Source organism: Stegostoma tigrinum, chromosome 19 (genome assembly GCF_030684315.1).
Source record: "Stegostoma tigrinum isolate sSteTig4 chromosome 19, sSteTig4.hap1, whole genome shotgun sequence".
Taxonomy (NCBI): domain Eukaryota; kingdom Metazoa; phylum Chordata; class Chondrichthyes; order Orectolobiformes; family Stegostomatidae; genus Stegostoma; species Stegostoma tigrinum.
In genome coordinates, this window is record NC_081372.1 from 55,226,498 (window position 1) to 55,239,902 (window position 13,405).

Sequence of the window (13,405 nt, forward strand, 5' to 3'; positions counted from 1 at the left end):
CTAGTGATACTGCAGTATTTACCATTCGTTTGTGTTAGTTCGTAGTGTTCGTACAAATGAGAGGTTCAGGAAGATGGTTTAAGTTCTCTCCTGGTTGGAATTTGCCAGATTTGTAGTCTCTTTGCATCATAGGATCAACGGCAATCATGTTTTGGTGCAGCAAAAGTTTTAACATTAAAGAAATATAGATTTTTAAAACTGTATATGACTTCTTTCAGATCTTGTGGGCGTTACAAAGACTACTGCCTCAGAACCACTGGATAATGCCCACTTGTAGTTTTTAGGTGCTGTGCAGCTTCTAACCACCATAGAATTACTTGTACTGGAAAGCTGTGTATGTGGTGGCATGTCTGATAAGAAATGGATTTGGTTCTGATGTTCCCTTAATAAAATAACGTGCTGACCCTCAGTGTCTAATCTTTAGGACAAGGTGCTGAAGTGTGTGTGGTCCTTGTAATGACATTGTTTTGCAAATTGTTGTGCCTGCAGCAGAAGAAGGGGCATATTACACAAATCAGTTCCCATCCGCACAGAACAGAGTGAGCTGAATTTGTGAAGCAGAGAAAGCGGTTTGAGAACAGAATTTAAAAAGCAATTTGTCTGCACTGTTGATAGGCTTCAAACTGTGACAGCACATGTTCATTTGTTTAAAAGGCAGTCGTGTGAAACTGACTCTCTAATAACTGCTGTTTATATTAATACAGCTCCCGAGCGCGCACTAACTCCTTGTAACCATTTTCACTGACAGTTCAATGTTGTTTAAGAAAAGAAAATTGGCACTGTTGACTGTGATTTTTACGGAGTTTACTCCAGGTTGCCTAACGCCCCTGACATTAGAAGAAAGAAATGTGACAGGGTTGTCACTGGAAATTGGTCGTTGGGTGAGGCACTGATGCCTTCTACGATTAAATAGCCTTCTAGTATTCATTGTCTAGGCTCACAACTGTGAAATTGCTACTTGACATGACCTCACCATTGTATTGTAACCCAGCAAAGTGTTACCTCAAGGCAAGTAGGAGGTGGCATCAGTGCCATGGGGATTCTTGGGATGCTCGTGTGATGGGTACATGGCCTTTCCTAAATGTGGTCACATGCTGATGCCCTGGTCTCTCTCCACAGAGGTGGTGACAAAGTTCAGGGACAAGATAGAGAAACTGGAAAAGGAAATCTATGCTGTGTTGCAGCTCGAAAAGGAGGAGAAGATGCTTCAGAGATCGGAGGCTCAGGTATGTTGCGTGCTAACATCATGGTTTAGACTACCCTGCTTTACACTTCGTGGTTTGCATTACCAATGGAATGTTAAGGTTGGACCAGAAGGTGATCACACACTGGAAATGTTCATCACAGTGTTCATCACAGTGTATCAGTAAGTGATGACTTCCATCAGAGTTGACAGTAATTTGTTAAAATATTGGCTTTATAAAAATACATGTATCACAGATGTTAAGTAACTGTGAGCTTTCTGTTTGCTGATATCTCTGTAAGGTACTGATTCACAATTTGATATACTGTGCTAAAGGGGGTCAGTGCCAAAAGATCATTACTTTAGCTTTTTCTGATTTAATGTCAAGAACTGTATCAACAATTAGAGTTTCTGTCAATTTTTTTTACTCCCTTATCTTACTGATGCACTGTTGTGGAGTAGGTTAGTCTAGTTATTGCCATGTTTTATTGATAACCTACACTGAGAGGGAATTAGCTCTTTCTTTGCAAACTGCAAGCGTGTGTTGTTCCTGATCCACTTGTTTAGAAGGAGGAGTAGGCCATTCAGCCCCTCAAGCCTGATTCATTATTCCAAAATTCATGGCTGACCTACCTCAATGCCATTTTCCCCCACAGTCCCACTATCTCATGATGTCTTTGATGCCTCAAAATCTATCAGTGTTGTGAACATACTCACTGATCCCTGATAGTGCTCTGGGGTAGAAAATGCCAAGGGTTTGCAATCCTCTGAGTAAAGAGCCATCTCCTCAACTCCATCCTAAATGGTCTGTGTGGCTTTCTGAAATTATATCCCCTAGTTCTGGATGTGAGTTTGCTCGCTGAGCTGGAAGGTTCGTTTTCAGACGTTTGTCACCTTTCTAGGTAACATCATCAGTGAGCCTCTGACAAAGCGCTGGTGTTATGTCCCACTTTCTATTTATCTGGTTAGGTTTCCTTGGGTTGGTGATGTCATTTCCTGTTCTTTTTCTCAGGGGATGGTAGATTGATTCGGAATCAATGTGTTTGTTGATGGAGTTCAGTTGGAATGCCATGCTTCTAGGAATTCTCGTGCATATCTCTGTTTGGCTTGTCCTAGGATGGATGTGTTGTCCCAATCAAAGTGGTGTCCTTCCTTATCTGTATGTAAGGATACGAGTGATAGTGGGTCATGTCGTTTTGTGGCTAGTTGATGTTCATGTATCCTGGTGGCTAGCTTTCTGCCAGTTTGTCCAATGTAGTGTTTGTCACAGTTCTTGCAAGGTATTTTGTAGATGACGTTCGTTTTATTTGTTGTCTGTATAGGGTCTTTTAAGTTCATTAGCTGCTGTTTTAGTGTGTTGGTGGGTTTGTGGGCTACCCTGATGCCAGGAGGTCCGAGTAGTCTGGCAGTCATTTCGGAAATGTCTTTGATTTAGAGGAGAGTGGTTATGGTTTCTGGGCCCGTTTTGTCTGTTTGGGTTTATTGCTGAGGAATCGGCGGACTGTGTTCATAGGGTACCCATTCTTTTTGAATACGCTGTATAGGTGATTTTCCTCTGCTCTGCGTAGTTCCTTTGTGCTGCAGTGTGTGGTGGCTCGTTGGAATAATGTTCTAACGCAGCTTTGTTTGTGGGTGTTGGGATGGTTGCTCCTGTAGTTCAGTATTTGGTCCGTATGTGTTGTTTTCCTGTAGACGCTGGTTTGAAAACACACTCAATACACAAGAAAGGAAAGCCCTAAAAGGACTCAAAAAAGATAAAAACATTGTTATCCTACCTGCAGACAAAGGACGCTTGACAGTCATCTTAAACCAAACAGACTGCATTGAGAAAGCGAACGCACTGCTTGCAGATACTGACACTTACCAACAGGTGGCGATAGACACGACCCCACAACTAGAGAACCGAATCACAGCCTTACTCAAAAAACTTCAAAAATCTGGAGAATTAAACAAGAGAGACTTCCAAAAAATGAAACCAGATGGATCCAACACACCACGCTTCTACGGACTACCAAAAATTCACAAACCAGGAGACCCCCTCAGACCCATAGTGTCGCTACATGGAACACCAACCTACAGATTAGCCAAGGAACTACACCAAAGACTAAAACACCTAGTAGAAGACTCCCACCACTCCATTCGCTCCACCCAAAAATTCCTGAACACCATCAAAGACTCAAAGATAGAAGAGGATGAAATAATGGTCTCCTTTGACGTAACAGCCCTGTTCACATCCATCAACATCAACCTGGCCAAAGAAACACTGACTACACTATTAGAAGAACCGAAGACACATACACCAGACACCACCAACCTCATCAGCAAGGACAACATCATCAAGCTAGTGGACCTATGCCTCACCACCTACAGACAAACCAACGGTACACCCATGGGATCTCCGATATCAGGGTTCTTAGCAGAGGCAGTAATGCAGAGACTCGAACAAACAGCTCTGCCAATCATCCAACCCAAACTTTGGGTCCGCTATGTGGATGACACCTTTGTCATCACGAAACAAAACAAATTAGAGGAAACATTCAAGACCATCAATAATACCCTTACTGGCATAACATTCACAAAAGAGGAGGAAAACAACAGCAAACTGCCATTCCTAGATGTCACAGTAGAGCGAACAGTCAATGGGGAACTTCAAACCAGCGTCTGCAGGAAAACAACACATACGGACCAAATATTGAACTATAGGAGCAACCATCCCAACACCCACAAACGAAGCTGCATTAGAACATTATTCCAACGAGCCACCACACACTGCAGCACAGAGGAACTACGAAGAGCAGAAGAAAACCACCTATACAGCGTATTCAAAAAGAATGGGTACCCTATGAACACAGTCTGCCGATTCCTCAGCAATAAACCCAAACAAACAGACAAAACAGGCTCAGAAACCATAACCACTCTCCCCTACATCAAAGACATTTCTGAAATGACTGCCAGAATACTCGGACCTCTTGGCATCAGGGTAGCCCGCAAACCCACCAACACACTAAATCAGCAGCTAATGAACTTAAAAGACCCTATACAGACAAACAAAACGAACGTCATTACAAAATACCTTGCAAGAACTGTGACAAACACTACATTGGACAAACTGGCAGAAAGCTAGCCACCAGGATACATGAACATCAACTAGCCACAAAACGACATGACCCACTATCACTAGTATCCTTACATACAGATAAGGAAGGACACCACTTTGATTGGGACAACACATCCATCCTAGGACAAGCCAAACAGAGATATGCACGAGAATTCCTAGAAGCATGGCATTCCAACCGGAACTCCATCAACAAACACATTAATTTGGAGCCAATCTACCATCCCCTTAGAAAAGGAACAGGAAATGACATCACCTACCCAAGGAAACCTAACCAGATAAATAGAAAGCAGGACTTAACACCAGCGCTTCGTCGGAGGCTCACTGATGATGTTACCTAGAATGGTGATGAAATGTCTGAAAACTAACCTTCCAGCTCAGCGAGCAAACTCACATCCAGAACCTCAACCTGAACTACAAATCTTCTCAAAACTCGCTGTATCCCCTAGTTCTAGGACCCCCAACCATAGAAAGCATCCTTCCTGACTCTACCCTGTCGAGCCCTGTAAAAATTCAAACGCCTCACAGGATAATTCTGCTATCCAAGGAATTGATTTGGTGAACCTTTCTGTTGCACTCCCATTATGGCAACTACGTCCTTGCTTGGGTAGGCAGGCCGAAGCTGCACATGATTTGAGTTGCAGTCTTAACAAGGCTTTACACATTTGCAACAAGACTGCTTTACTCCTGTACTCAAATCCTCACGCAATACAGACCAATATATAACTTGTTTCCCTAACTTCATGACCAAAGGTACACACGCCCCTTTTGGGTGGGTTTAAACTAATTCAACAGCGGGGTGGGCACCAAAATTGTAGTTAGACTATAGAAAAGGTTGAGAGTAGGGTGGTCCGAAATAAGGTTTCAGGGAAGCAAGATGGCACCGGCAAGCAAGAAGTTGGTTTGAAGTGTGTCTACTTCAATGCCAGGAGCGTCCGGAATAAGGTGGGTGAACTTGCAGCGTGGGTTGGTACCTGGGACTTCGATGTTGTGGCCATTTCGGAGACGTGGCTAGAGCAGGGACAGGAATGGTTGTTGCAGGTTCTGGGATTTAGATGTTTCAATAAGAACAGAGAAGATGGTAAAAGGGGCAGAGGTGTGGCATTGTTAGTCAAAGACAGTATTACAGTTGCAGAAAGGATGTTTGGGGACTCATCAACTGAGGTAGTATGGGCTGAGGTAAGAAACAGGAAAGGAGAGGTCACCCTGTTGGGAGTTTTCTATAGGCCTCCGAATAGCTCCAGAGATGTAGAGGAAAGGATGATTCTCGATAGGAGTGAGAGAGACAGGGTAGTTGTCATGGGGGACTTCAACTTTCCAAATATTGACTGGGAACACTATAGGTCGAGTACTATAGATGGGTCAGTTTTTGTCCAGAGTGTGCAGGAGGGCTTCCTGACACAGTATGTAGATAGGCCAACAAGGGGTGAAGCCACATTAGATTTGGTACTGGGTAATGAGCCTGGCCAGGTGTTAGATTTGGAAGTAGGTGAGCACTTTGGTGGTAGTGATCACAGTTCTGTTAGGTTTACTTTAGTGATGGAAAGGAATAGGTGTATACCACTGGGCAAGAGTTATAGCTGGGGAAAGGCAATTACGATGAGATTAGGCAAGATTTAGCAAGCATAGGATGGGGAAGGAAACTGCAGGGGATGGGCACATTAGAAATGTGGAGCTGATTCAAGGAAAAGCTCCTGTGTGTCCTAGAAAAGTATGTGCCTGTCAGGCAGGGAGGAAGCTGCAGAGCGCGGGAGCCGTGGCTTACGAAGGAGGCGGAATCTCTGGTCAAGAGGAAGAAGGCGGCTTATGTTAGGATGAGATGTGAAGGCTCAGTTAGAGCACTTGAGGGCTACGAGGTAGCCAGGAAAGACCTAAAGAGAGAGCTCAGAAGAACCAGGAGGAGACATGAGAAGTTGTTGGTGGATAGGATCAGGGTAAACCCTAAGGCTTTCTATAGGTATTTAAGGAATAAAAGAATGACAAAAGTAAGATTAGGCCCAATCAAGGATAGTAGTGGTAAGTTGTGTGTGGAGTCAGAGGAGATAGGGGAAGCGCTAAATGAATATTTTTCAACAGTATTCACTCTAGAAAACGACAATGTTGTCGAGCAGAATACTGAGATACAGGCTACTAGACTAGGTGGGATTGAGGTTCACAAGGAAGAGGTATTAGAAATGCTTCAGAGGGTGAAGATAGATAAGTCCCCTGGGCCAGATGGGATTTATCCTCGATCCTCTGGGAAGCCAGGGAGGAGATTGCCGAGCCTCTGGCATTGATCTTTAACTCGTCATTGTGTGCAGGAATAGTGCCAGATGACTGGAGGATAGCAAATGTGGTTCCCCTGTTCAAGAAGGGGAGTAGAGACAACCCTGGTAATTACATACCAGTGAGCCTTACCTGAGTTGTTGGTAAAGTGTTGGAAAAGGTTATAAGGGATAGGATTTATAATCATCTAGAAAAGAATAAATTGATTAGGGATAGTCAGCACGGTTTTGTGAAGGGAAGGTCGTGCCTCACAAACCTTTTTGAGTTCGTTGAGAAGGTGACCAAACAGGTAGATGAGAGTAAACCGGTTGATGTGGTGTATATGGATTTCAGCAAGGCGTTCGATAAGATTCCCCACAATAGGCTATTGTACAAAATGCGGAGGAATGGAATTGTAGGAGACACAGCAGTTTGGATCGGAAATTGGCTTGCTGAAAGAAGACAGAGGGTGGTAGTTGATGGAAAATGTTCATCCTGGAGACCAGTTACTAGTGGTGTACCGCAAGGGTCGGTGTTGGGTCCGCTGCTGTTTGTCATTTTTATAAATGACCTGGATGAGGGTGTAGAGGATGGGTTAGTAAATTTGCAGACGACACTAAGGTCGGTGGAGTTGTGGATAGTGACGAAGGATGCTGTAGGTTGCAGAGAGACATAGATAAGCTGCAGAGCTGGTCTGAGAGGTGGCAAATGGAGTTTAATGCAGACAAGTGTGAGGTGATGCACTTTGGTAGGAGTAACCGGGGGGCAAAGTACAGGGCTAATGGTAAGATCCTTAGTAGTGTAGATGAGCAGAGAGATCTCAGTGTCCATGTACACAGATCCTTGAAAGTTGCCACCCAGGTTGACAGGGCTGTTAAGAAGGCATACAGTGTTTTAGCTTTTATTAATAGAGGGATCGAGTTCCGGAACCAAGAGGTTATGATGAAGCAGTACAAAACTCTGGTGCGGCTGCACTTGGAGTATTGTGTACAGTTCTGGTCACCGCATTATAAGAAGGATGTGGAAGCTTTGGAAAGGGTGCAGAGGAGATTTACCAGGATGTTGCCTGGTATGGAGGAAAGGTCTTCCGAGGAAAGGCTGAGGGACTTGAGGCAGTTTTCATTCGAGAGTAGAAGGTTGAGAGGTGACTTAATTGAAACCTATAAAATAATCAGAGGGTTAGATAGGGTGGATAGGGAAAGCCTTTTTCCTAGGATGGTGACGGCGAGCATGAGGGGGCATAGCTTTAAACTGAGGGGTGAAAGATACAGGACAGGTGTCAGAGGTAGTTTCTTTACTCAGAGAGCAGTAAGGGAATGGGACGCTTTGCCTGCAACGGAAGTAGATTCGCCAACTTTAGGTACATTTAAGGCGTCATTGGTTAATCTTATAGACGTACATGGAATAGTGTAGGTTAGATGGGCTTGAGATCGGTATGACAGGTCGGCACAACATCGAGGTCCGAAGGGCCTGTACTGTGCTGTTATGTTCTATGTTCTGTGATATAACACTTCCCAAAATCTCTCAATTTAAGAAATACCCTTACTTTCTGTTTGTCATACCAAAGATAACTCCGTGTTTGTCCACACTACATTCCATCTGCCATATTCTAGTCCTCAGCCTATCTAAATACCCTGAAAGAATCTTTGTATCCTCCTCACATCTCACATTCCCACCTAGTTTTTGTCATCAGTAAACTTGGAAATATTACATTTAATCCCTCCATCCATATCGTTAGTGTGGACAATAGACAATAGGTGCAGGAGTAGGCCATTCGGCCCTTCGAGCCAGCACCACCATTCATTATGATCATGGCTGATCATCCACAATCAGTGTCCTGTTCCTGCCTTATCCCCATAACCCTTGATTCCACTATCTTTAAGAGCTCTATCTATCTCTTTCTTGAAACTATCCAGAGACTTGGCCTCCACTGCCTTCTGGGGCAGAGCATTCCATATATGGATGGGGAGGTGATGGTTTAGTGCTAATGTCATAGGACTAGTATCCCAGAACTTCCGACCAATGTTCTGGAGTTATGAGTTCAAGTACCTCCACGGCAGATGATGAAATTTGAGTTCAATTAAAAATCTGTAATTTAAAAATAAAGCTAGTCTAACAGTGACCATGAAACCACTGTCAATTATCATAAAAACCCATCTGGTTTACTAATGCCCCTTAGGGAAGGTAACTGCCTTCCTTACCTGGGCTGTCCCACATGTCACTCCAGACCCGTAGCAATGTGATTAACTCTTAAATTACCCTCTGGGGATGGGAAATGAAAGCTGGCCTGGCCAAATCGTGTGTCTCAAACTTGATTGAGTTTTTGAAGAGATGACCAAAAAGATAGATAAAGGCAAAATGGTAGATGTTGTCTACGTGGGCTTTACCAAGGCCTTCAACAAGGTTCCACATGGCAGTCTGGTTAGTAAGGTTAGATTACCTGGGATCCATGATGAGCCTGCCAGTTGGATACAAAATTGGCTTGACAGTAGGAGACAAGGGTAGTGGTAGAGGGTTGTTGTTCAAATTGGAGGCCTGTGACCAGCAGTGTTCCGCAAAAATCGGTACTGGGCTGCTGATGTTTCTCATTTATATAAATGATTTGAATGAGAATATAAGAGACATGATTAGTAAGTTTGGGGATGACAACAGAATTGGTGATATGGTGGAGAGTGGTGAAGGTTATTGGGGTCTTGATCAGTGGGCCAAGGAATGGCAGATGAAGTTTAATTTAGATATATGTGAGATGTTGCATTTTGATAAGATAAACAAGAGCAACACTTAACCAGTTAATAGTAGGGCTCTGGGAAATATTGTCAAAAAGAGTGATCTCGGAGTCGCAGGTGGACAGGGTGGTGAAGAAGGCGTTTGGGATGCTTGCCTTCATCAGTCAAAGTACTGGAGTTGGGATATCATATTATGGTTGTATAAGACATTGATAAGGCCACATTTGGAGACTGTGTACAGTTCTGGTATCCCTGTTATAGGAAGGATGTTATTAAAGTGGAAACATACAAAAATGATTTACAAGAATGTTACTGAGAGTGGAGAGTTTGAGTTATAAGGAGAGGCTGAATAAGCTGGGATTTACTTCCCTGGAGCATAGAAGGCTGCGAAGTGACCTGTTAGAGGTTTATAAAATCATAAGGAGCATGATAGGGGGAATAACCAAGGTCTTATCCCCAAGATAGGGGAGTCCAAAACTAGAGAGCATAGGTTTAAGGTGCAAGGAGCAAGATGTAAAGGAACCTGAGGGGCAACTTCTTCACACTGTTGAAAAAGGTTGGTGCATATGGGGGACGAGTTGCCAGAGAAGTGGCAGAGGTGAATGCAATTACAACATTTAAAACACACTTGGACAGGTAAATGTATAGGGATGTACGCCAAACGCAAGCAAATGGGTCTAGTTTAGCATGGACGAATTTGGCCGAAGGGTCTGTTTCCGTGCTGTATGACTCTCTGAATGCCTACGTCCCATGATTATTTTTTTTTAGAAAGCTTGTGACTAGCTGGGGTCAAGCACTGATCCTGTGGAACCCCACAAGTCATAACCTGCCCCTCTGAGAATAATCAGTTTATTTCTATATTTTGGTTTCTACCCATTAATCAATTGTAAATTAATATCAGTATATTATCTCCATTTCCGTGTACTGTAATTTAGTTTGCTGATCTAGAACATAGAACATAGAACATAGAACAGTACAGCACAGAACAGGCCCTTCAGCCCACAATGTTGTGCCGACCATTGATCCTCATGGATGCACCCTCAAATTTCTGTGACCATATGCATGTCCAGCAGTCTCTTAAATGACCCCAATGACCTTGCTTCCACAACTGCTGCTGGCAACGCATTCCATGCTCTCACAACTCTCTGCGTAAAGAACCTGCCTCTGACATCCCCTCTATACTTTCCACCAACCAGCTTAAAACTATGACCCCTCGTGCTAGCCATTTCTGCCCTGGGAAATAGTCTCTGGCTATCGACTCTATCTATGCCTCTCATTATCTTGTATACCTCAATGAGGTCCCCTCTCCTCCTCCTTTTCTCCAATGAAAAGAGACCGAGCTCAGTCAACCTCTCTTCATAAGATAAGCCCTCCAGTCCAGGCAGCATCCTGGTAAACCTCCTCTGAACCCTCTCCAAAGCATCCACATCTTTCCTATAATAGGGCGCCCAGAACTGGACGCAGTATTCCAAGTGCGGTCTAACCAAAGTTTTATAGAGCTGCAACAAGATCTCACGACTCTTAAACTCAATCCCCCTGTTAATGAAAGCCAAAACACCATATGCTTTCTTAACAACCCTGTCCACTTGGGTGGCCATTTTAAGGGATCTATGTATCCGCACACCAAGATCCCTCTGTTCCTCCACGCTGCCAAGAATCCTATCCTTAATCCTGTACTCAGCTTTCAAATTCGACCTTCCAAAATGCATCACCTCGCATTTATCCAGGTTGAACTCCATCTGCCACCTCTCAGCCCATCTCTGCATCCTGTCAATGTCCCGCTGCAGCCTACAACAGCCCTCTACACTGTCAACGACACCTCCGACCTTTGTGTCGTCTGCAAACTTGCTGACCCATCCTTCAATTCCCTCGTCCAAGTCATTAATAAAAATTACAAACAGTAGAGGCCCAAGGACAGAGCCCTGTGGAACCCCACTCACCACTGACTTCCAGGCAGAATATTTTCCTTCTACTACCACTCGCTGTCTTCTGTTGGCCAGCCAATTCTGTATCCAAGCAGCTAAGTTCCCCTGTATCCCATTCCTCCTGACCTTCTGAATGAGCCTTCCATGGGGAACCTTATCAAATGCCTTACTGAAGTCCATATACACCACATCCACAGCTTGACCCTCATCAACCTTACTAGTCACATCCTCAAAAAACTCGATAAGGTTTGTAAGGCATGACCTACCCCTCACAAAGCCGTGTTGACTGTATTTGATCAAGCCATGCTCTTCCAGATGGTCATAAATCTTATCCCTCAGAATCCTTTCTAACACCTTGCAGACGACAGACGTGAGACTTACCGGTCTATAATTGCCGGGGATTTCCCTATTTCCTTTCTTGAAGAGAGGAATTACATTTGCCTCTCTCCAGTCCTCAGGTACGACTCCAGTGGAGAGCGAGGATGCAAAGATCTTCGCAAGTGGCGAAGCAATCGCATTTCTCGCTTCCCAAAGCAGCCGAGGACAAATCTGATCCGGGCCTGGCGACTTGTCAATCTTAATGTTTGACAAAATTTTCAGTACATCAGCTTCCTCTATCTCTATCCATTCCAGCATGCACACCTGCTCTTCAAAGGTTTCATTCACTACACAGGTCGTTTCTTTCGTAAAGACAGAAGCAAAAAACTCATTTAGGGCTTCCCCTACCTCCTCAGGCTCCACACACAAGTTCCCTATGCTATCCCTGATCGGCCCTACTCTTTCTTTGACCATTCTCTTATTCCTCACGTAAGTGTAAAATGCCTTTGTGTTTTCCCGGATTCCTTCTGCCAAGCCTTTCTCGTGCCCCCTCCTGGCTCTCCTCAGACCATTTTTGAGCTCCTTCCTTGCCTGCATGTAATCCTCTCTAGCTGAACTTGACCCTAGCTTCCTCCACCTTATGTAAGCTACCTTCTTCCTTTTCACTAGAAGCTCCACCGCTCTCGTCATCCAAGGTTCCTTTATCTTACCCCTTCTTGCCTGTCTCAGAGGGACATATTTACTCATCACTCCCAACAACTGTTCCTTAAACCATCTCCACATGTCTATAGTTCCCTTACCATGGAACAACTGCTCCCAGTCCATGCTTCCTAACTCGTGTCTAATCGCATCATAGTTTCCTCTTCCCCAATTAAATATCCTCCCATTCTGCCTAATCCTCTCCTTCTCCATAGCTATGTAGAATGAGAGAGTGTTATGGTCACTATCACCAAAATGCTCTCCCACCACAAGATCTGATACCTGCCCCGGCTCGTTTCCGAGCACCAAGTCTAGAATGGCCTCTCCCCTCGTCGGCCTGTCAACGTACTGCGTTAGGAAACCCTCCTGAACACACCTTACAAAAACAGCTCCATTCAAATCTCCTGCTCGAAGGAGGTTCCAATCAATATTAGGAAAGTTAAAGTCACCTCTTGGTGACTAAGATCTCTTGGATGGGCTCTTGTCAAAAGCCTTCTCAAAATCCAAACACCTCAGCCTCTGGTCCCCTCTTATCTAGTCTGCTAGTAGCACCCTCAAAGTATTTCAATGGGTTTATCAAATGTAATTTTCCTTTAAAAATCCATGCTGACTGCCCTTTCTTACCAAAATTTTCTAAGCGTCCAGTTCTCACATCCTTTACAATATATTCTAGCATTTTCCTCACTGCTAATATTGAGCTAGCAGGCCTTGTTCCCTCTTGCCCCTCCTATATAGCAAGATTACATTTACCTTTCAATCTGCAAGAAACCATTCCCGATTCAGTGCCGAATCTTTGAAGATGATCACCACCTACTTTTAGAAGATGATAGCCTACATTTTTTCTGGCAAATCCATAAACGCTCGCTCTTTGATCTGATACAAACTTTAACTTGCTAGCCTTGGTTGGATTACTTTTCCTGTAGGGTGGTGTTGTGCCTCAAAGTATTGTGTATTTTTTTTGTTGTTTCAGATTAACACTGCCAAAAACAAGTTACAGAAGAACAGCGAAGAGACAAGACCAGAGCGTACCTGGTTTCAAACCAGAGAGGAACGGAAAAAAGAGAAAAGTGAGCTTCATTCTGTGCAGTATGGCAGCCGGATTAGATCACACAGCATGGATGTGTGTAGTTTTTGTAGTGACTACCCATGATGTGGTGCAGGAGAGGGAAAATAATTATAAGATTAATGCTTATCA

At 44.0% G+C, this 13,405-nt stretch overlaps 1 protein-coding gene across 1 annotated transcript in view; it reads left to right on the plus strand.

Annotated features, from left to right (window-relative positions):
• Positions 1-13,405, plus strand: part of ddx27 (DEAD (Asp-Glu-Ala-Asp) box polypeptide 27) — a 46,874-nt gene that overhangs the window by 28,080 nt on the left and 5,389 nt on the right. Inside the window, exons 15-16 of the mRNA XM_048550350.2 lie at positions 1,120-1,226; positions 13,181-13,277. Coding sequence (XP_048406307.1) covers positions 1,120-1,226; positions 13,181-13,277 — 204 coding nt within the window. The remainder of the gene's footprint in view (positions 1-1,119; positions 1,227-13,180; positions 13,278-13,405) is intronic.